The sequence below is a fragment of the Coregonus lavaretus genome (genome assembly GCF_964263955.1).
Source record: "Coregonus lavaretus genome assembly, chromosome: 13".
Classification (NCBI taxonomy): Eukaryota; Metazoa; Chordata; class Actinopteri; order Salmoniformes; family Salmonidae; genus Coregonus; species Coregonus lavaretus.
In genome coordinates, this window is record NC_140000.1 from 48,944,064 (window position 1) to 48,968,264 (window position 24,201).

The 24,201-nt window shown below is 42.5% G+C and overlaps 1 protein-coding gene across 1 annotated transcript in view; it reads right to left on the reverse strand.

The window, feature by feature from the left end:
• Window positions 1–12,824: 12,824 nt before the first annotated feature.
• Window positions 12,825–24,201, reverse strand: part of LOC311139418 (anoctamin-4-like) — a gene marked incomplete at its 5' end in the record, with an annotated part of 45,077 nt that continues 33,700 nt past the window's right edge. Inside the window, 13 exons of the mRNA XM_084174293.1 lie at window positions 12,825–13,511; window positions 13,872–14,075; window positions 14,184–14,292; window positions 14,390–14,509; window positions 14,646–14,793; window positions 15,109–15,261; window positions 18,479–18,621; window positions 18,723–18,820; window positions 19,313–19,370; window positions 19,477–19,588; window positions 19,753–19,789; window positions 22,675–22,839; window positions 23,126–23,266. Of these exons, the coding sequence (XP_084030419.1) occupies window positions 13,884–14,075; window positions 14,184–14,292; window positions 14,390–14,509; window positions 14,646–14,793; window positions 15,109–15,261; window positions 18,479–18,621; window positions 18,723–18,820; window positions 19,313–19,370; window positions 19,477–19,588; window positions 19,753–19,789; window positions 22,675–22,839; window positions 23,126–23,266 (1,476 nt within the window). The 3' untranslated portion in view covers window positions 12,825–13,511; window positions 13,872–13,883. The remainder of the gene's footprint in view (window positions 13,512–13,871; window positions 14,076–14,183; window positions 14,293–14,389; window positions 14,510–14,645; window positions 14,794–15,108; window positions 15,262–18,478; window positions 18,622–18,722; window positions 18,821–19,312; window positions 19,371–19,476; window positions 19,589–19,752; window positions 19,790–22,674; window positions 22,840–23,125; window positions 23,267–24,201) is intronic.

Consider the following 24,201-nt stretch of genomic DNA (forward strand, 5'->3'; position numbering starts at 1 on the left):
CACCTACTCTGCGTCTCACAAAGACACGGTGGTTGGAACCAAAAATCTTACATTTGGACTCATCAGACCAAAGGACAGATTTCCACGGGTCTAATGTCAATTTCTCGTGTTTCTTGGCCCAAGCAAGTCTCTTCTTCTTATTGGTGTCCTTTAGTAGTGGTTTATTTGCTGCAATTCGACCATGAAGGCCTGATTCACACAGTCTCCTCTGAGCAGTTGATGTTGAGATGTGTCTGTTACTTGAACTCTTTGAAGCATTTATTTGGGCTGCCATTTCTGAGGCTGGTAACTCTGTAGCAGAGGTAACTCTGAATCTTCCTTTCCTGTGGTGGTCCTCATGAGAGCTAGTTTCATCATAGCGCTTGATGGTTTTTGCGACTGCACTTGAAGAATCTTTCAAAGTTCTTAAAGTAATGATGGACTGTCGTTTCTCTTTGAATATTTGAGCGGTTCTTGCCATAAAATGGACTTGGTATTTTACCAAATAGGACTATCTTCTGTATACCCCCCCACCCCCCCTACCTTGTCACAACATTTTAGTCATTTAGCAGACGCTCTTATCCAGAGCGACTTACAGTTAGTGAGTGCATACATTATTTTAATTTGTTTTCATACTGGGCCCCCGTGGGAAATGAACCCACAAACCTGCCGTTGCAAATGCCATGCTCTACCTACTGAGCTACATCCCTGCCGGCCATTCCTTCCCCTACCCTGGGCTAATTGTGCGCCGCCCCATGGGTCTCCCGGTCGCGGCCGGCTACGACAGAGCCTGGATTCGAACCAGGATCTCTAGTGGCACAGCTAGCACTGCGATGCAGTGCCTTAGACCACTGCGCCACTCGGGCTCAAACTGATTGGCTCAAATGCATTAAGAAGGAAATAAATTCCACAAATTAACTTTGAACAAGGCACACCTGTTAATTGAAATGCATTCCAGGTGATTACCTCATGAAGCTGGTTGAGAGAATGCCAAGAGTGTGCAAAGCTGTCATCAAGGCAAAGTGTGGCTACTTTGAAGAATCTCAAACATAAAATATATTTTAATTTTTTTAACACTTTTTTGTTACTTCATGACTCCATATGTGTTATTTAATAGTTTTCACTATTATTCTACAATGTAAAACTAAAGAAAAACCCTTGAATGAGTAGGTGTGTCCAAACTTTTGACTGTTACTGTATATATGCATTTCAGATGAGTAGGCTTTTTTATCCATAAATTACCTCTAAACAGTGCAAGAGACCTGATATATCTTGCAGACACCATTTTTAGAAAGAAAACACTTTAATTTAATCTTAGCGTTAGGCTGTAATGGAATAAAGCTTTAAAAAGTGTTTTCACGTCCTTAGAGGTGATGGACTGGACAGGTGTTGATTGCCGAGATTCCACCCCACTGACAGTTCTCTAGGGGACAGATTTAACTAGGTTTCCATTCCCCCCCCCCCCCCCATGACAAGGTAACTGACATCCAGATGTGATTTAGCATGTCAAATTGAATGGTCCCTGTACCAAACCTACATGTTTATAGACAAAGTCCAGAGTTACATGTTATGTTTTTTCATTTTTATTTTTTTTACAAACTGTGTTGTGAGTATTATGTGATCACAGTATACCACAGCTAAATGTGACTTGTACAGACATGAAGTACCAGGATAGAACCTAGTGATGTGAAGTATCTGAAGAAGGAATCTGATTAACTAAAATCTGTGACCATTTTTAAGGCAGTGTTGTCTAGTGCAGAGAACGTTGTATGTACGGGACAAACAAGTGTGATCTGAACCCCTAGCCCCCATCCCTTCTGTGTTTACAGGTCTGAAGGAGCTGGATAGATGTAAGCAACAATGGTGATGGCACCGTCTAGCCTATTCAGTGGGCTTTGGGGAGCTTCCGCCATATTGTTTACACATATCAGGTTTCTCCAGATCTGCAAACAACAAGGGAGTAGGAGCTTCTTTCAGTCTACTCATTGTATTTCATTCAGTTTTCTATAGAATGTTTGTCAAATGGAACGTAAAACTACCATGTCCCATTTCCCAAGACTCAGTCCTCCCCTTTAGTCATGTCCTGGGTATTTTGTCACCTCTAGCTAGTAGCTACAGTATCTGAGCCCTAGTTTTTACAACCATGACCTGTGCCCTTTCACCAATGGTCTTGTCCTTGACTCCTCAGATAGGAATATTGTTAGTTGTAGTTACTGTATTTCCTGTGTGCTAAATATGTTTTGCCATTGCCAAGCTCGTTCCCATGTAAGCAATGCTGCCAGGCTTGCATTATATAAAAAGGTTTTGAATCAAACGTGACATGTAAATTGTCTACCTATCTGAAGGATTACTGTTTCATTTATCTGGGTAACGCTGTTCTCATTTGTCACGGAATGTATGCAAAAGTTGTCATTCTCGTAACATAACATTTTGCTATCAAATGTATTGCAGTGTTTAGAGGTATGAATTAATTAAATCATGGAATAGAACAAAGTTTGAGAGAGGTGTGAGGGATTTCTTGCTCACTAAATGCAAAGTGTTTGTTTGGTCATTGACATTGCCTCGTTAAGTAAACCTCAGCTCATTTGCCATCCATGTGACAGTGGAATGGTCAGCAATAAGCTAAGCCAGAAACCACCCATGTAGATCAAAATAAATGTTATTCCTTTCAGGGTTATTTTATGGAAATGTTGTCCAATAAAAAGCGAGGCTCCATCCAATTTGATCTTTTAGCTACATTTTCAAAAGGCCTTTCATTCAACAAAGGAAAAGTGGACCTTTACAAAAATGACATTTCATGCTTTAGTGTGTTGTAGTCTGTTTGTACTGTAGGAACAGAACAAACAATTCTTGATTTGATGCTTGAAGCCACAGGGATGCTGGCGCTGTAGCTGATTTTTAGATTGTGCTGTCTCGCTAACTGTAACAGAAAAGCCATCTCAACAATAGATATCTTTGCTGTCATCTGTAGGGGAGTTAGAGGAATATGTAAGATGAAACTCCGCCTCCATTACAGTTATATAATTGATGAAGGGGCAAGACAAGGTGAGCATTTGTGTACGGCAACTCACAAATGGTTTCCTCATGCAATTACATAGTTTAGAGTACAGTATGGCCATAGTGTACCATATTCTGAAGTTTTTGGTGTTGAAGTTCTCCCTAAAACAAAAATTGCCCGCAAACTGATGTGAAAACAACAATTTGTGTTTGGGCTTTCTTCTCATAAGAAGAAGAAAAGGGAACATTTTCCCAGCAATAGCAGGGAGCTACCACCACACAGACTATAGGCGTGGCTTCTGTAATAATGCTGTGTTGAAACAAATCAAAATATATTTCATACTTGAGATTCTTCAAATAGTCACCCTTTGCCTTGATGACAGCTTTGCACACTCTTGGCATTCTCTCAACTAGCTTAACCTGAAATGCTTTTCCAATGGTCTTGAAGGAGTTCCCACATATGCTGAGCACTCGTTGGCTGCGTTTCCTTCACTCTGCCGTTCAACTCATCCTAAACCATCTCAATTTGGTTGAGGTCAGGGGATTGTGGAGGCCAGGTCATCTGATGTGGCACTCCATCACTCTCCTTCTTGGTAAAATAGCCCTTACACAGCCTGGAGGTGTGTTTTGGGTCATTGTCCTGTTGAAAAACAAATGATAGTCCCACTAAGCCCAAACCAGATGGGATGGCGTATCGCTGCAGAATGCTGTGGTAGCCATGCTGGTTAAGTGTGCCTTGAATTCTAAATAAATCACAGACAGTGTCACCAGCAAAGCACCCCCACACCATAACACCTCCTCCTCCATGCTTTACGGTGGGAAATAAAAATGCGTAGTTAATCCGTTCACCCACATCGCGTCTCACAAAGACACAACGGTTGGAGATGGCGCCGTTTCACGGCCCTCTAACCAATTGTACTATTATGTGTGTTTTTTTCGCGTTATTTGTAATTTATTCTGTACATAATGTTTCTGCCACCGTCTCTTATGACCAAAAAGAGCTTCTGGATATCAGGACAGCGATTACTCACCTCGTATTGGACTAAGATTTTATATTCAACTAGTCGGACGAAAAGGGTATTCTACAGACACCCGACAAGGCCCAAATCCCTGTCATTCGCATGAGAAAGAGACGGAGATATCGTGGACGTAGGTCGGGGTGCCTTGTAAGGATCCGACAGCGAGCGAGTAAACTACCTCTTCCATCAATCCTATTAGCCAACGTTCAATCATTTCAAAATAATTTCGACGACCTAAGATCAAGGTTATCTTACAAACAGGACATTAAAAACGGTAATATCTTATGTTTCACCGAGTCGTGGCTGAATGACGACACGGATAACATACAGCTGGCGGGATATACGCTACATCGGCAGGATAGAACGGCTGACTCCGGTAAGACAACGGGTGGCGATCTGTGTGTTTTTGTAAACAACAGCTGGTGCATAAAATCTAATACCAAGGAAGTCTCTAGGTTTTGCTCGCCTGAGGTAGAGTATCTCATGATAAGCTGTAGACCACACTATTTACCAAGAGAGTTTTCATCTATATTTTTCATAGCTGTCTATTTACCACCACAAAACGATGCTGGCACTAAGATTGCACTCAATTAGCTGTATAAGGCCATAAGCAAACAGGAAAATGCTCATCCAGAGGCAGCGCTCCTAGTGGCCGGGGACTTTAATGCAGGGAAACTTAAATCCGTTCTACCTAATTTCTACCAGCATGTTAAATGTGCAGCCAGAGGAAAAAAAAACTCTAGACCACCTTTACTCCACACACAGAGATGCGTACAAAGCTCTCCCTCGCCCTCCATTTGGCAAATCTGACCATAACTCTATCCTCCTGATTCCTGCTTATAAGCAAAAACTAAAGCAGGAAGCACCAATGACTCGGTTAATAAGGAAGTGGTCAGATGACGCAGATGCTAAGCTAGAGGACTGTTTTGCTAGCACAGACTGGAATATGTTCCGGGATTCTTCCGATAGCATTGAGGAGTACACCACATTAGTCACCGGCTTCATCAATAAGTGCATCGATGACGTCGTCCCCACAGTGACCGTATGTACATAACCCAACCAGAAGCCATGGATTACAGGCAACATCCGCACTGAGCTAAAGGGTAGAGCTGCCCCTTTCAAGGAACGGGACTCTAACCCGGACGCTTATAAGAAATCCTGCTATGCCCTCCAACGAACCATCAAACATGCAAAGAGTCAATACAGGACTAAGATTGAATCGTACTACACCGGCTCCGACGCTCATCGGATGTGGCAGGGTTTGCAAACTATTACAGACTACAAAGAGAAGCACAGCCGCGAGCTGCCCAGTGACACAAGCCTACCAGACAAGCTAAATCACTTCTATGCTCACTTCGATGCAAGCAACACTGAAGCATGCATGAGAGCATCAGCTGTTCCGGATGGCTGTGATCATGCTCTCTGTAGCCGATATGAGTAAGACTTTTAAGCAGGTCAACATTCACAATGCCGCAGGACCAGACGGATTACCAGGACGTGCACTCCGAGCATGCGCTGACCAACTGACAAGTGTCTTCACTGACATTTTCAAGATGTCCTTGACTGAGTCTGTAATACCAACATGTTTCAAGCAGACCACCATAGTCCCTGTGCCCAAGAACACTAAGATAACCTGCCTAAATGGCTACCGACCCGTAGCACTCACGTCTGTAGCCATGAAGTGCTTTGAAAGGCTTTGCATAACGCCCCAACAGATCCACAGATGATGCAATCTCTATTGCACTCCACACTGCCCTTTCCCACCTGGACAAGAGGAACACCTACGTGAGAATGCTATTCATTGACTACAGCTCAGCGTTCAATACCATAGTGCCCTCAGCTAAGGACCCTGGGCCTAAACACCTCCCTCTGCAACTGGATCCTGGACTTCCTGACGGGCCGCCGCCAGGTGGTAAGGGTAGGTAACAACACATATGCCACGCTGATCCTCAACATGGGGGCCCCTCAGGGGTGCGTGCTCAGTCCCCTCCTGTACTCCCTGTTCACCCATGACTGCATGGCCAGGCACGACTCCAACACCATCATTAAGTTTGCCGACGACACAACTGTGATAGGCCTGATCACCGACAACGATGAGACAGCCTTTAGGGAGGAGGTCAGAGACCTGGCCGTGTGGTGCCAGGATAACAACCTCTCCCTCAACGTGACCAAGACAAAGGAGATGATTGTGGACTACAGGAAAAAAAAGAGGACTGAGCACGCCCCCATTCTCATCGACAGGGCTGTAGTGGAACAGGATGAGAGCTTCAAGTTCCTTGGTGTCCACATCACCAACAAATGATCATGGTCCAAACACACCAAGACGGTCGTGAAGAGGGCACGACAAAGCCTATTCCCCCTCAGGAGACTGAAAAGATTTGGCATGGGTTGTCAGATCGTCAAAAAGTTATACAGCTGCACCATCGAGAGCATCCTGACTGGTTGCATCACCGCCTGGTATGGCAACTGCTTGGCCTCCGACCGCAAAGCACTACAGAGGGTAGTGCGTACGGCCCAGTACATCACTGGGGCCAAGCTTCCTGCCATCCAGGACCTCTATACCAGGCAGTGTCAGAGGAAGGCCCTACAAATTGTCCAAGACTCCAATCACCCTAGTCAGACTGTTCTCTCTGCTACCGCACGGCAAGCAGTACCGGAGCGCCAAGTCTAGGTCCAAAAGGCTTCTTAACAGCTTCTACCCCCAAGCCATAAGACTCCTGAACAGCTAATCATGGCTACTCAGGCTATTTGCTGTACCGGTACCCCCTGTATATAGCCTCCCTACTGTTATTCTATTTTACTGCTGCTCTTTAATTATCTGCTATTTTTATTTTTTACTCATCTATTTTTTACTTAACCCTTTTTCTTCTTCTTTAAACTGTATTGTTGGTTAAGGGCTTGTAAGTAAGCATTTCACTGTAAGGTCTACAGGTCTACATTTTATTTTATTTGGAACCAAAAATCTCAAATTTGGACTCCAGACCAAAGGACACATTTCCACCGGTCCAATGTCCATTGCTCGTGTTTCTTGGCCCAAGCAAGTCTCTTCTTCTTATTGGTGTCCTTTAGTAGTGGTTTCTTTGCAGCAATTTGACCATGAAGGCCTGATTCACACAGTCTCCTCTGAACAGTTGATGTTGTGAAGCATTTATTTGGGCTGCAATTTCTGAGGCTGGTAACTCTAATGAACTTATCCTCTGCAGCAGAGGTAACTCTGGGTCTCACATTCCAGTGGCGGTCCTCATGAGAGCCAGTTTCATCATAGCGCTTGATGGTTTTTGCAATTGCAAAAACCATCAAACCCCCCCCCCCCCCCCCCCCACCTTGTCACAACACAACTGATTAGCTCAAACGCATTAAGAAATTCCACAAATTAACTTTTAAGAAGGCACACCTGTTAATTGAAATGCATTCCAGGTGACTACCTCATGAAGCTGGTTGAGAGAATGCCAAGAGTGTGCAAAGCTGTCATCAAAGCAAAGGGTGGCTATTTGAAGAATCTCAAATATAAAATATTTATTTGTTTTAACACTTTTTTGGTTACTACATGATTCCCTGTGTTATTTCATAGTTTTGATGTCTTCTCTGTTATTCTACAATGTAGAACATAGTAAAAATTAAGAAAAACCCTTGAATGAGTAGGTGTTCTAGGACTTTTGACCGGTAGTGTAGGTAAACTGGGAAACAATATTTTTGATAGCAGGCCTCCATTTTGGATAAAGACATTCAAGTTTAGTCACGACACCCATTGCATGTGCACCAGCGCACATGACACCTTTGTAGCGTCACACGTGATGCTTTAGTAAGCAGTGACGATAGTACCTGATGAAACTACAGAGCAGCTTGAGTCCATTTAATTCCCGCACCCAAAGTGAAGTCAATTCCATTAGCTGTATGGGAATTGAATGGGAGGCCTACAGCGTAATCCAGACGTCCTATCTAATCTCTATGCACTTGTAATGCTCTGTCGTAGCCGGACGCGACCGGGAGACCCATGGGGCGGCGCACAATTGGCCCAGCGTCGTCCAGGGTAGGGGAGGGAATGGCCGGCAGGGATGTAGCTCAGTTGGTAGAGCATGGCGTTTGCAACGCCAGGGTTGTGGGTTCGATTCCCACAGGGGGAAAATAAAAAAATAATGTATGCACATACAAAATAATGTAAGTCGCTCTGGATAAGAGCGTCTGCTAAATGACTAAAATTTAAAAAAATTTTTTTTAAATGTAATTATGAGCTTCCCATCCCGGACACCGTGTTAGACACTCTCTGCCTTAGGGATGGTTGCCATGGCAATCATCATCAAAGGGAATAGTCTCGAGAGCTCTGCAAAAGTGACAACCACCACGACACATCGAGGATTGAAATTACAGAAATTGGATAATTTACCCCAGACACCTTGCTGCATTTATAGTCTGGTCACGCCGAGGGGCGTATCATTGATCTGAACCTGTGTAGCTTCCTTTTTGTCAGAGATAACAGCTTTTTGGAAGCCTTGTTATTTCAGATCAAGCTGCAGTTATAAAAATTTACCGACCTGTTTCCATCACAGCTGTTGTGATTAATTTTTTTATACGGTATGACTTGACGCGCATAAAAACTGTGGATGGAAACGTGGTTACTGTTACTAATTGCAACACCATCAAGTGTTTCCATAAAATGCTGCATACTGCACCTTTAAACTTTACATGGGTGAATTACCATAGTGAAACACATGGGAGATTTTGAAAACAGACAGTAGAGAAATACTGGCAGGTTGTGATAAACAACAGCTGACTGCACGTTTACAAACCCTTCAGGTAGATGCTGGGCTAAGTGCCTGTGTGTGTGTGCATGTCTGTGCGTGTGAGTGTTAATAATACATTGGGTTTTGTAAGTAGTGTCTTCTGCAGGTCATACATCCCCTCATCCCCAGCAGGTCAAGGGTCACCAAGGCTATGACAGAGGTGTAACTTTAGCCCACCCTTTAAAAGTTCCCACCCAAATTTGTTTACGACCTATGAGGTGACAGTGAGAGGAGAGACCTGTGAGGTACGTACAATGCACCTGACATGGGACAGGACTTATTTGTGGAGGAATGTAACAGTTTTTCTGGGTGATTTGTGATGTTTTATTTGTGCTTCCCATTACTGTGTTTTTGTATTTTAATGTGTGTGTATATTTATATTGTATTATACAGGGCGCATTTGAAAAAGAGACCTAGGTCTCAATATGTCTTCCCTGTTAAAATAAAGGTTAAAATAACATTCAGTGAGAAGGAGATGTACGTTTGGAAAGTAAACAAGTAAATTAACAGGTTAGTTTAGCAGGAGCTTATGAAACAGGTGTAGACAAATACATTTAAAAGTTATGATGGGTCTGCATTAGCAAATTTAGCCAGATCCATAATTTGATATTTATTCACTTAGATTTCTTACACGCCTCCTCTGAAAGCTTACACGTTTGACATTTGACCATAATCTCTAAGTGATATGCAGTTACATGGGTGAGAAAGATCAAACATGATTGGCTATGAAACTATTGAGCAGCATTTCAAAATGTTTAACTTAGAGAGCTGCAGCGCACACTATTGTTCAGTTATTAAATATGGAACTCATTTCATAATTCGTTTTACTATCAATTTATAACAATGCTATGTGTTCTTTCAGAATTCATTAATTTGTACGGTCGGTGGACCTATTAAAGTGAGGGGAATAAGATTTGTGTGTTGTGGCACTATTTCCTAGACCAGGACTGGTAAAGGGTGCCATGAGATTTCATATAAACAGAAATGAGTTAAATGGACAAAACAATAGAATGTGGTGCCTTTGACCCAGTTCCTTGTGTGGGGAAGGTGAAGAGTGATGCACTGTTGACATAATTGCCACTTTCACCGGGACAAGCGCTGACAGATTCCCCCTTAAAATGGTCCCTTCCAATGTATTGGGTGCACGCAGCAGGTCACGGTTTGGACAGGATGAGAGCAGCTTTCCACATCATCAACCGTGTTTTAGACTACATTATTATCTATCCGCCGTTACAAGGGTTGTAGGCGCACTTAAGTGTGTGTGTGTGTGTGTGTGTGTGTGTGTGTGTGTGTGTGTGTGTGTGTGTTTGATGGAACAGGCAGCTGTGTCACACCAGGCAACCAGTGAGTGGTCCTTTCTCTCCCTGTAGCAGGGACAGAGGAAGACAGTCATACATCTAATCTGCGTGTGCAAACAGCCCGTGAGGAGGACTCTTTATCAGCAACATTAGTGCCGACAGCTGGGGCCCTGACATTCAAGGACATGCACCATGGCACTGTCCCCACGGGAGCGCTGAAATCATTTATGACATATATGATAAAAATACAAGACCATGTTAGAAACCAACACAACAGTTGTGTGTTGGGGTTTTCTGTTGTCCAAAGGGCCTAGGCATTCTTCTGGCGAAGCTCTCAGTGAGGTTGGGAAATGCCTGAGGGACCAGAACTGTGTGATTCAGGTGAGCTACAGCTTTTTCACCCTCACATTGAAGTTCTGGATCCTGACAAATTAGCTTTTACCCGTGAGCCTTGATCTATATATACAAATTTGACCAGTATCAAACCCGCGTTGTCTTTGGTAGCCCACTGAGCTAAAGCCTTAGAATGAGCTCTAGGAGCTGACATGGGTTTTCAGGTATCAGGCATGGTTGATCATTAGGCAAGCAAAAGTAATGGAACCACACAAAGCAGGGGGTCTCTTTAATTAAAATCTGAAAGTCTATATTTGAGAACTCCTATTAAATGTTATTGAACATCAATACGTTTGGGTATAACATTATGAGACATTGTGTTTGACGTCTAAATCTGGATCGTGGCTGAGACAGACTGGAGAGGCAGACTGAGTAGTCCTGCATGAAAAAGTATTAGACAATGAGTTAGAATGGATTAATTAAAAAGACTAGCAAGGGATAAAAATTGGAAGAAAAAAAACCCCAGACAGGTCAAGGAACACTGGTCACCAGTCTGAACGAAATAGATGAAAACTCAAATGAAGCTTACATCCCATCAAACAGTAGCCCAGACATAGAATTATAATCTATTCATTCATTCTATTTCTATGAGCCCAGGTCCCTCCCACTTCCTATTGGACATAGCTGCCAAAATACAGGATATGAGGACACGGCTGATATGATCGCAGATTCCCAGGATAGCCTTACGCAACTCAAAGCCGGTGTCAGGGATAATCCTCTTATAGGAGAAAATTTGCCATAATAGGAAACAAACACGTCATGTTTCCCCTCTCCTGTTTTTAATCATAAAAATGGAGAGTTTACGTGTAGATGGGCACCCTGAGATAACTCCTCCACCACACCACAGTAATCCACACTGAAGGACATGGCACTGGACAACATATAACTTGTAGCCTCCAATTTGTAGTGATGTGCATCATGTACAAGCGAAAGTTAAAAATCTGCACAGCAGATTACAAACATTTTTCAAGGGTCAGGAGGATTATTACGTTAGCTCCATCACTACGACTCAGATTTGGCTAATGTGATTTCCAACAGATTCCAACAGCTTCCAGCTGCACATGTAAGAATCCCAGTCAAGGTCAGACAGTTAGGCTAAGAAGAGATGCTCTGTGTATCCTCAGAATGGCTTTATAATGCTAACACAATATGACCATAGACAACATACTGTAAAAGCAGTGTTCATAAAACATACAGAATGGTTTGCAACTTCCCAATGGCATTACAAAGCCATTTTCTCAGGCTTCCAGGGTCAAGACAGTTGCAAGATGGTTGTGATTCCATTGTCAAGACAATCAACTTCCAACCAAAATGCTGTCTCTCTTCAATGACATTCAGCCAATACAAACAGGAACATCCCATTTCTGCTAGAATCCAGCCCTGTGGTTGCTGATGAAAAAGCCCTTTCAGTGTGCTCTGTGTGCCAACATGACCTTGATTGGCCTCTTCAGCTATCCTTTTGTTTAGTCTTATTAGACCCCTGAACCTCAAACCTGAATAGGAGCTGTAACAGTTTTAAATTACATCTGTCCTCAATGTAACTGTTACCTGTCACAGAAAGGGATAACAAGCTAGTTCACCTTGATAGGCTGTTGTAGCGCGAAATGTGTGAAACAAGTCTGTCTACGGATATAAAAGAAAGTGGTTGATATTGAGACTTGCATACAAAGTGGAGCTTGGCAACCAACTGTTGCCCTTGGCAAAATGTGTATTAATATTATATCGACATGTAGACACTATAAGAATTATATAAACGTACAAGAGAAAGCTGCCAACAGTTAAGAGCATTCAAATAAACATACAGCTTTAAGGATTTGAGAAGATATTTTACACCAATAATGGTGTTAATCTAACAAGAATTACTCCAGGGGCACAACAAAAAACACCCTACAATGTCACTGGTCAAAACAAACATACTTTTGATCTTCAAAGTATCAGAACATGACTGTGTTTATCTTTGGACACTTGACTGAAAATACGTGAGAACACTCACAAAATGCTAAATGTAAACCTATTCCCATCTCTCTCTCATTGCTTTGAGCCCTGTGGCTGCGTCAGGAGATAGGTATATTGGCGCCCCCTGGTGGTCCAGTAGGGAACTGCACAGGGGATCAGGTGTTACCACACTAGTCACTAGAGACAGACAGTAGCTGCAGTTACAGTCACTTGGTGGGCAGCCTCTAAACGCGCTGGAGGAGACATTAGTGGTAGTGATGTATACAGTGTCCTGACAACCTGACCTACCCGCTAAGGATGTGATAACCTCAATGGAGATTCTAATAGTGGCAGATGGAAAGATGTTGAAACAGGTTTAAAATGACATCAAAGTGCAAATGGGACAATTACAAAACCGGTTTGTAATAAATATGAATCTTTATTACTCTTGTTATTAGTATCCATTGTAAAGGAAGGCATATGATGTTTGAGCAGTCTGCGTCCCCAACCACAGATCTGATGGAACATTGTTTCAAAATAACATCTTATTGCAGCACACAATGTAAGCAGAGAACATCGCCGAAGGTTTACAACCTCGTGAAAGCAACTGATCATGATTTCTCATGAGTTTTGTCCTCAAAATAAAAAGGCTAGGATTGTAAACAGGGTTTGTCATAAACAGGGTTTGTCATTCAACCGCACGGATGACAGAATCTTTTTTAAAAGTTGTGACAATAGAAATGCAAAAGTTTTTTTTGTGTCTCTTTTCTTTGAAATCTACATTCAGGTTTTGAAGAAATGTACAGTTGTGAGTCCAAAGTGGAAGGAGAAATCTGGAAAAAAGTAGCAAACCCCATTGTCAAATGTTCCAATGTATGTCCTCTTTTTCCCTCACCCACTGGCCTCTCGGCATCAGAATGACATACAGTACGTTTGAACACCATGGCGAGGAGTATGCTGAATGCAGTTTGTTGGACGGTCCTCTTGGGGGTGCTCACCTTGTCCAGCGGGAGACACAGACAGGCAGGACAGTCCCTGGCATGCATGCAGCCAGTTCTCTGTCATTCCCCCACACAACACCACCGAGCAAAAATGGTCACCAGTATGACCTGTGGAGTCATAGAGAGAGTGTCAGTTGATAATCACAACAGTAGTGGAACTTCTAGACAACAGGAACAAAAGCGACATGACTTATTTAACTTCCTTGCACAACCTGGTCCCTTGTCATCCAGTGCTTCAAATTGGCAAATCTTACTTCGATAGCTGATGTGTGTTGAGCGTTCAGGCATAAAATGACAGCCGTGCTTCACCCAGATGAGTGGTGCTACACATTGGTCATGCAGGTGAGTTATCCTTCCTATATATAAATGTAAATCCTATGCGCCACACTCTGCAGCCTGCAAACTGTTATAGATTGCCTGTCCAGTATTCCGTGCTGGTCCCTTCAGTGCAGTGCAGTTATGTATCACCTGTTTGTGCATTCAGGGCAACGCGTTATGATTGGCCCTGTAATTCTTCTTCTTCTCGTTCTTCTCCTTCTGCAGTCTCTCTAGCTCAGCCTCGTACATCATCTCCTGGATCAGGTACTTCTCCCGCCGCATGCGGTCCCGCAGGTCCTTGGGCAGGTCTGGGATCAGGTAGGCGATCAGGTTCTTGATGGTGAAAACCATGTGCTACAAAAGCACAATAGTACAGTAATTACAGAATGCAATCTTGGCTGAACATTGTTATGGTTTTGCATGCGGTATCTGAGTTTAATAGAATTAATTTTACAAACTAACCTCGAAGACTATGATGAAGGCCAGCCGTGCGGCCAGGACATGCCAGAACTGCAGCGTGTAGGAGTATGGTTCACCGGGCGAGTCTGGGGGCTCTCTGTAGTCACGGTACCTGGGGGTCAAACACAGGGTCAAAAGGTCAAAGGTTATGACTTTTCTGTTCAAACAAGCCCAACCATACCAAGACTCTCTTTGGTCACCAAACCTACCTGCAGTACTTCACTGCTTCTCCAAATGTCTCCGATCCATCTGTCCTGGGCTCCGACTTGTTCTCAAAATCAGACACTCTGAACATCGATAGACTGGCGTTCACATATCCCATCATGCACCTGGACAGGAAACAATAAAATGTCAGTGCTTTGACATTGTGATGCAGGACAATGCCGCTGCCCTCTATTACTAACCATAATACATGTCAAAGGCAGACACTTTGTCTGTGTGGTCACTGTGGTCTGGCTCACTCACCTCTCCCCGGCTCGGCCCTGCCCGGCACACGGGCCGTACTTGTATGCGTAGACAAGGCGTGGGATGAAGTCGGAGGTGACGGCGATGACAAAGGCATTGGTGATGACGGACAGGATACCGATGCCCTCCAGGATGCCGTACCAGATCCCTGGAGAGAAAATAAAAGAATGTTCTTGCTCCGATGCAAATGATTTATTACGGTTCACCAACAAGCAGCCTTTGTCAGGACTTCTTCAAAGAATACTCAAAGGGGTTTGAAAATGATTCCAAAAGTATGAAGCATAAAAGACTAGTCGGCTAAAATTGGTTGTCTGTGCTGAAACGAATAAAATAGGGTTCTATTGAGTGAAAATAGCTGAGGCACGGTGTTGGCGTAAAACAATTATGTCTATACGGCATGTTTTGCGTTCCTTTGAAAATGGCCCTACAGTAGGGGACGGTCAGAGCGGAAGATGAGCCTAACCTATGTCTTTGGCTTGAGTGGGCAGCGGTCGCCGCCACTGGGTGACAAACTTGTAGGCGTCCAGGCGAATCTCGATGATGTTGTTGAGGAGGGCCAGGAGCGGGGCCAGGGGGAAAGCTGCCACAAATATGGTGGTGAAGCCAAACTGTAAAACTGAAAAACACACAGGCACAGAGAGTAAAGCATGAACAGTAGTCCTATTCAAAACCCCATTCAAAAACCCCATTTTGTACAGATGGCCAACCCAAAGCCATATTCACTCTGAAAGGCCAATATGATTTGAGGTTATACCATTCAATGTCACAATTGTTACTGTGCGTGTGGCATTGCACAGGACAAAGTTAGCCATTTAGATTTTGTGCTTCGTGAAGAGCCTCGCCAAGGAAGTCACAGACGGTAGTACATCGAGCGTAATTACAAATCAGCATTCAAAAGCCTAGAGAGACATCACATAATGGATCTATGGAGCATTATGGGTTAAAATAGCATTATGGGTTAAAATAAACAGTGACACATGCATGTGGATATAGTTGCATGCTGTGTGCAACCACGGAATCCTAGCCTAAGTGTTACACTGATCTGTCATTGTCATAAATGTCACGGTCATCTGACACTGTCATACATATATCTGTCTACATCAAACACATGTAGGAGAAATGCTTCAAGTAACCATTGTGTGATTAATACATGGCATGTGCCTGCTTTATGTATACTTCACATAATCATACTTAAAAGACTTAATTAAAGGACAACTCCACCCCAAAAACTATATTTTGGTATTTGTTTTATTAGTCCATTGTTGACATAGTCCCAAAAGGTTTTGCTTGTCAGCGCTCAAGTTTTCAAGATATGGAACTTTCAAAATACAGAAATCATCTGCTTATGATGCATATGATGCAAAATGCAGCATCATATGATGCAAAATGCATCATACAGGGATGATTTCTGTACTTTGAAAGTTCCATATCTTGAAAAATTGAGTGCTGACAAGCAAAACCTTTTGGGACTATGTCAACAATGGACTAATAAAACAAATACCAAAAGATCGTTTTTGGGTGGAGTTTTTCCCTCAATATACACATGTGGAAAAAACTATATAGACAAGGATTCATGTCGCTGGTAAATAAATGTAAACATGACATACAGTACATGGCATGTATATAATGGTTTACATGAGCTAACACAGTACGAATGCTGGATTATGGTTAACCTTCGACCTCCAGTTCCCCAGGGGGCAAAGAGGTTAAGTCAGTCATGTAGATCAACTTATTGTAGAATGTAACAAGAGCAGGTTAGAGTTCTTACTGTCCAAACATGTTCTGGTTTTTACTCAACAGTTCTTAAATGTCAAACTGTATTAGAGGATTATAAAATAGTGAAATATTGAAATGATGACATTTCAATAATGATATCTCCTAGTTAGTAAAGTTGGCAGAGGCTGCATGCCGTTTTAGAGGATGTTATTCCTTTAAAGGTGAAGAGCTTACAGATTGATATGGACATTTCACATGGAGAATTGTATAGCATTATACTTCAGTTAACTATGAGATAATAACTTTTCAATAATGACATCATACATAACCACTCATTATTCTTACACCAGTGTTTACTTGGTAAATTACATTCCCGGATCATTTGTAACACTGGTATAAATTGTTATAAATTCTGTATTCTTATGACAGATGTTTTTAGCCTTATGTGGGCCTTGTGACGTTTAATCAATCAACTGGCCACTTATTCAAGTAGGCTGTATTTCATTCTGGAATCTCTCCGGCAGAAAGGTCATTTCCACCACCCAGAAACTAGCCCGATTAATCAGCATCCTCTGAGGTGATCTATAGTCATCAACAGACTGTAGCCAGGTGTGTTATTGTTTTGGCTGGCTGGAGAAAAATTTGGCACTAACACCAGCACTTTCCCCACCCCAGAACCACCCACAGCTCCTCATAGGACACTGTTTTGCCCAGTGGAAATATTTGTTCTATAGAAGTAATTAGGTCCTAAGCTAATATTCATGGGCTTTGTCCTCTCCCTGTGCAGTTTGCCTGGCAAAGCAGAATATGATGGCAAGGAGTGCAATACACATATTTGGCACATGCATTCATGACCTAACTAGTAAACAACATTTTTTTCTACAGTACCTTTCATGTTCACTGCAAGCAATCAGGCAATCAGGGAGAAATGACAACGGAGTTGGTGTCCCACAACTGACCAATAGGTTCTCTCAACTTTTAACAATTTACGTTACAGTAGTCTAATTACTGTATCATTATTATTGTAAGCAGTGCAACAAGTATTGTAATTACTCATTGCTACACTGTACATACTGTTAGTGTAACTAATGGTTATGTCTAGGGGTGCTGCTAGGGTTAGTTGTGCTGCTGTAAGTTGGAGTGTAACTATGAGTTACAATACTTGTAACACTGTACTCACAGGAATAATTACACAGTAATAAGAACCCTATGTAAAGTGTTACCCAAATGTCCAAATGCTAACATTTTAGTATTTTTGTCCAAAAATCAATATCCCCAATATTAGCATGTTTAGCATTTCATGTCCCAATCATCCCAAAGTGTCTAAAATTGAGCCATTTGTAGTGAAAGCGTGTGAACATAACAAACAGAACAGTGTAAGCACCACTGATGGGAATGGGACAAACAGAAAGAAGAGGATCTATCGATGATAACAAACTTACAACATCAACACATTTTTACACCCATCTTACACAGAGGAGTTAGCTATGTTTTCTGCACTTGTGTATTAACCGTATACAAGATGATGACGGCAATGATTCTCAGTGTTCTCAATGCAGAGCAGTGGCTTACTTGGTTGCTCACTCAGGTCTATATGGCTCTTCTGATTGGTCAATTGATTGATTGTGCTTGAATGAAATTGAGGTAGAAATTATTTGCGTTTTAAAGTAACTGTCCAGTGTTTCCAGATTTCTATGGAATATAACCTATAATTAATTATAATATGAGTGACATTTTTCCTTCCAAGAAATGGTAATTAAGTATGTTAAAAAGCATATTTTCTGTATTGGAATGGCGTACCCCAACAACAGAAAGGTGTGGGTGCATACTGGTCATTAAAAACATTTATTTGAGTAGACCACTGATTGGCCAGCTCATCCTTCTCAGGAGGATGACATCATCCTCTATGTTGAAATAGCAAGCATTTTTTAAACGGTCAGTTTGACATGGGGTTTTTGAAGTGTTTTTTCTCCTATGTATGTTTTTGCCACAAATACGAGTATAGGATGAGCCAACAACATTATTTGGGTATGAGTTAACAGAATATGACCTTTTAAAAGTGAGATTTTCACTGGACAGTTACTTTAAACGTGGGCTCAGGGTCAAAGGGCACATACTCATCTCCAGGTATTCGTCAAACAGTCCGTAGGCATTCATGGGCTGCAGGTTGTAGTCCCTCTCCCACTGCGGGAAGCTGGCCTTGGCGTTGGGGCCGTGCTCCTGCCTCAGCCTTCGCCGTGTCCACCAGTTCTGGATCAGCCTGACAAACAACCAATTATTAAGAGTCACGGGGGGGTGACTGGTGGAGATGACATGCTAGGCGCTATCTGCGTCTAATTGGCTAAGGCAGGCCATACTCACGGGTAGCCCAGCTCCATGAAGTTGTTCCAGGTCTGCTTGAGCACCATGATGATACCCATCTGCATGCAGAGATCTATCAAACAGCCACTGGGATGGCACTACACAGACAGGGGAAACAGTGCCAGCACTTCATTCAATAAACAACTGCTCAACTAACTATACAGTAACCCTACACCCTCATTTTCTGGTTCATAACACAGAGGTTTGAGTGACAATACAGTGTTCCAAGCTACTTTCCACTTAATCTGGGACACCCAGAACACCATCACACGTGTTAGGAAATATACTAAAGAAACTAGTGAAGTCTCCACCCCTCTAAACTGAAACTCTCAGACAGTTTCTGGCAAGTCTCTGGGACAAATGTCCCCTCCACTTCCTAAATTCAAAAGATGCGAGCGCCCTTGCGAATTTGTGATATAATCAGCGATTAAAACTCTACGTACTGGATCAAAGTTCCTAATTCGTTGTGGCATCCCACAGTCTGTCGACAGATGCTTCTACCATTTATGTTACGTGCATCTGTCCACGTGAGTACTTTCCACTAGAAATGTTCCACGTTGAACACATTTGAAAAGCCTTAGTTCACTCACCTCTTCCAGTTTCCAGCGGTTAATGAGGCGGATATAGGCTCCTGGCCGACCAGTGAACCTGACAAAGGTGGTCACATCATTCTACTAACCAATCTCAATGAAATATAGTGTGAAATATGGTCGATATTACGATTTAACCCCATGAAGTAGAGATGTTTCCTCACCTGCCCAGGAAAAAAGCAATGTAGAAGGTAGAGCTGTTGAGATTGACAAACTGAAACAGGAACATCTTCAGGGTGAAGCTGTTCTCCCACTCTGACTCAGTCCTTGGCTGCTCTGTGGATATAGAGCCAGAGGGAGAGAAACAGAGAAAATGGAGAATAAGATTAAAGAAACATAAAGAGAGGGAGAGAGAAAGAGAGAGAGGGAGAGAGAAAGAGAGAGAGGGAGAGAGGGCATGTTACAGCATGATGACAGATGGAGGAACACTTGTAGCTTACCTAAATTGGTGAGCAGAAGGGCGACTTTTTCATACAACTGAAAAAAAAAAAAGGTTACCAGTTAATATGGTTTTATTTTCCTTATTCTCATGCTGTTGTAGCTAAAGCGCGATGTCCTGACATTGAAGGGCGTTAGGATACATTTTTATCAACATTTTGAGCACAACTGTAGTTAACTATATCAAAAAGCGCTACATGACATTAGGGTTTCACCACTGATAGACATTAAAATACACTGAGTGTACAAAACATTAAGAACACCTTTCTAATATTGAGTTGCACCCTCAATTAAATCGGGTCATGGACAAGGTGTCAAAAGCATTCCACAGGGATGCTGGCCCATGTTGACTCCAATTCTTGCCACAATTGTGTCAAGTTGGCTGGTAGTGGATCTCTACTCCGAATAGCTTGTTCCATCTCATCCCACAGATGCTCAACTGGATTGAGATCTGGTGACTGGGCAGGCCACTGCAGTAAGCTGAATTCACTGTCAAGCTCGTGGAACCATTCCTGGACAATCCTAGCATGGGGCATTATCCTGCTGAAAAAATCAATTAGCAGACGGATACACTGCTGCCATGAAGGGATGCACCTGATTGGCAATGATGTTCAGATATCCTGTGGCATTCAAACGTTGCTCCACTTTTATCAAGGGGCCTAATGTGTGCCATGAAAACACACCCCACACCATCACACCACCATCACCAGCCTGCAATGTTGACACGCATCAGTGTGAAATAGCAGGAACCAGGATTCATCAGACCAGGCAATGTTTTTCCAATTCTCCAGTGTCCAGTGTTTTCGTTGCTTAGCCCACTGCAACCGCAGTTTCTTGTTTTTGCTGAAAGAAGTGGAACTCTGTAAGGTCGTTGGCTGCCATACCCCATTCGTGTCAAGGTACGATGAGTTTTGCATTCTTTAATGGGTCTTTGGGCACCAATGTTGTACTAGTCTGTCAGTTGATTAACTGTAGCCAGTCTGTTGCTCTGCACAATCCGGGTCAGCCTCCTTTGTCCCCTTTCATTAATTACCCGTTTTCAACCACTGGCCTGCCGTTGGCTGGATGTCCTTTGGGTGATGGACCATTCATGAAACACACAGGAAACTGTTGATTGTGAAAAACCCAGCAGAGTTGCAGTTCTTGACACACTCAAACTGGTGCACCTGGCACCTGCTACCATACCACGTTCAAAGGCACTTAAATATTTTGTCTTGGCCATTCCTCCTCTGAATGGCACACATACACAATCCATGACTCAATTGTCTCAAGGCTTTAAATATCCTTCTTTAACCTATCTCCTCCCCTACATACATACATACACACAACCAGTCAAAGGTTTGGACACACCTACTCATTCAAGGGTTTTTCTTTATTTTTACTATTTTTTTACATTGTAGAATAATAGTGAAGACATCAAAACTATGAAATAACACACATGGAATCATGTAGTAACCACAAAAGTGTTAAACAAATCAAAATATATTTTATATTTGAGATTCTTCAAATAGCCACCCTTTGCCTTGATGACAGCTTTGCACACTCTTGGCATTCTCTCAACCAGCTTCACCTGGAATGCTTTTCCAACAGTCTTGAAGGTGTTCCCACATATGCTGAGCACTTGTTGGCTGCTTTTCCTTCACTCTGCCGTCCGACTCATCCCAAACCATCTCAATTGGATTGAGATCAGGGGATTGTGTAGGCCAGGTCATCTGATGCAGAACTCCATAAATCTCCTTCTTGGTAAAATATCCCTTACACAGCCTGGAGGTGTGTTGGGTCATTGTCCTGTTGAAAAACAAATGATAGTCCCATTAAGCCCAAACCAGATGGGATGGTGTATCGCTGCAGAATGCTGTGGTAGCCATTCTGGTTAAGTGTGCCTTGAATTCTAAATAAATCACAGACAGTGTCACCAGCAAAGCACCCCCACACCATAACACCTCTTCCTCCATGCTTTACGGTGGGAAATACACATGCGGAGATCATCCGTTCACCCACACCGCATCTCACAAAGACACGGCGGTTGGAACCAAAAATCTCAAATTTGGACTCCAGACCAAAGGACAGATTTCCACTAGTCTAATGTCCATTGCTCGTGTTTCTTGGCCCAAGCAGGTCTCTTCTTATTATTGGTGTCCTTTAGTAGTGGTTTCTTTGCAGCAATTCGACCATGAAGGCCTGATTCACACAGTCTCCTCTGAACAGTTGATGTTGTGACTTGAACTCTGAGAAGCATTTATTTGGGCTGCAATTTGAGGGGCAGTTAACTCTAATGAACTTATCCTCTGCAGCAGAGGTAACTCTGGGTCTTCCTTTTCTGTGGCGGTCCTCATGAGAGCCAGTTTCATCATTGCGCTTGATGGTTTTTGCGACTGCACTTGAAGAAACGTTCAAAGTTCCTGAAATTTTCCGGATTGACCGACCTTCATGTCTTAAAGTAATAATGGACTGTCATTTCTCTTTGCTTATTTGAGCTCTTGACATAATATTGACTTGGTATTTTACCAAATAGGGCTATCTTCTGTATACCACCCCTACCTTGTCACAACACAACTGATTGGCTCAAACGCATTAAGGAAAAAAATTCCACAAATTAACTTTTAACAAGGCACACCTGTTAATTGAAATGCATACCATGTGACTACCTCATGAAGCTGGTTGAGAGAATGCCAAGAGTGTTGAAGAATCTCAAATATAAAATATATTTTGATTTCTTTAACACGCTTTTGGTTACGACATGATTCCATATGTGTTATTTCACAGTTTTGATGTCTTCACTATTATTCTACAATGTAGAAAATAGTAAAAAATAAAGAAAAACCCTGGAATGAGTAGGTGTGTCCAAACTTTTGACTGGTGCTGTATATATGCCACTTTATTGATCTCATAATCCTAAATGCATTTTTCAACAAAGCCTTTACCACATTGAGGAGCATGATGATGCAGAAGTTGATGCACACGGCTGTGCCGGTGGTGGCCACCTGAGAGTTGTTCCTGATAAGAGCCCAGCCGAAGGCGGCAAAAGTGCTGACTGTGATCACGCGGTAAATCACAATGCCGAAGACGGCAGCGATCACCACCAGGATCTGAGGAGGTCAATAAAACATTCTGGTCAGGCACACATATAGCAACAAGGCAAATCTGATTAATTGCTCACTGGGTTGAGTTGGCTTGCTTGCAACATCACAGTTGTGGGTTTGATTCCTACATGGGCCACATACTGAAGATTTGAATGAATTCAAACAAAAACCAGTGGGAAACTGGTTTAACAAGCAGCAAGCATGAGGCAACATGCAAACCATTTTAATGCATCTGTCCCTACTCAAATTAAATTATTACGAAATATTCACTATACCTACTCCAGGGACTTACCATAAAGAAGATTCCAGAAGCTGAGACAATGAGTCGGCTGTACTTGTCTGTAAAGGCCTGGTACGGCTCAGGCTTTCCAGATATGGGGTTCATCCTCTCCTTTTTGGAATATTTGGCCTCAAACTGGGGACGGATTTCCTCCTGCAGCACACAGAAAGCTGGCTGAGCCACAAACACTCTCAGAATGTTCTGCAAACGTCTGCAAAATGTAATCATGACACGTCTCCTTGGCTTTCTTGAAACAGCTTTAGAACACAAACTGTAGGTATTTCAAGAACACAGCAGTGTGTCATAACTAAGGTTGAATATTTTCCTGGTATTTTACAAATGTCCATCCCCGAGAATAAATAACTTTTCTCCCGGGTAACCTGGTATTTCCCGCCAAAACCGGAAGTGTCATTCTAAAGTGATGAATCTTTGAGTGTGGACTACGTTACTGTACTGTATTATATGGACTGGAATTACGTACCTCGCTCAAACCATGAAGCTGGGAGAGAAGCTGTGATGCTGGTAAAGGACATGGGTCCTACAAAGTTACAATTATAGGCAAGTGAATTTGATTTTAAAATGTATTAAGTCCTATTTTACATTTCTATAATTTGTAGGCTTAAACATATATACACCTTTCATAATATTTCCGCTAATGTTGTCGACGTTTGTATTATACTACCTCATTGCTCTCTCTATTGTTGCTTCATTCCTTCCTCACTTTCAACAGTTCAATGAACTTAGTTTCATTGTCCTTATCTTCATCATTCTAATGACATCCTTGAATAATATAAGACTAGAAGATGCCGACGGCTTTCACTTCTCTTCACGAAGATTGAATGGTTATGGGTCTGAATAAATAACTGCCATAGTATACCACCATCACGCATTCTCTCTTCTTTCAAACTCCCAATGAGTTCTATGGGCTGCTGTATTTAATGTTCAGCAAACAAGAGCTTACATCCCTCTTCCAATAGTCTATTAGTATAAGAAATGCTGAAATAAAAAGTCCAGCAAGCTATTCTAGTCTAGCTTTTCCTGGGACTCCAAGAGCCAAGGAGTGTTTTTTAAAGAAAGAGAGGAGAGAG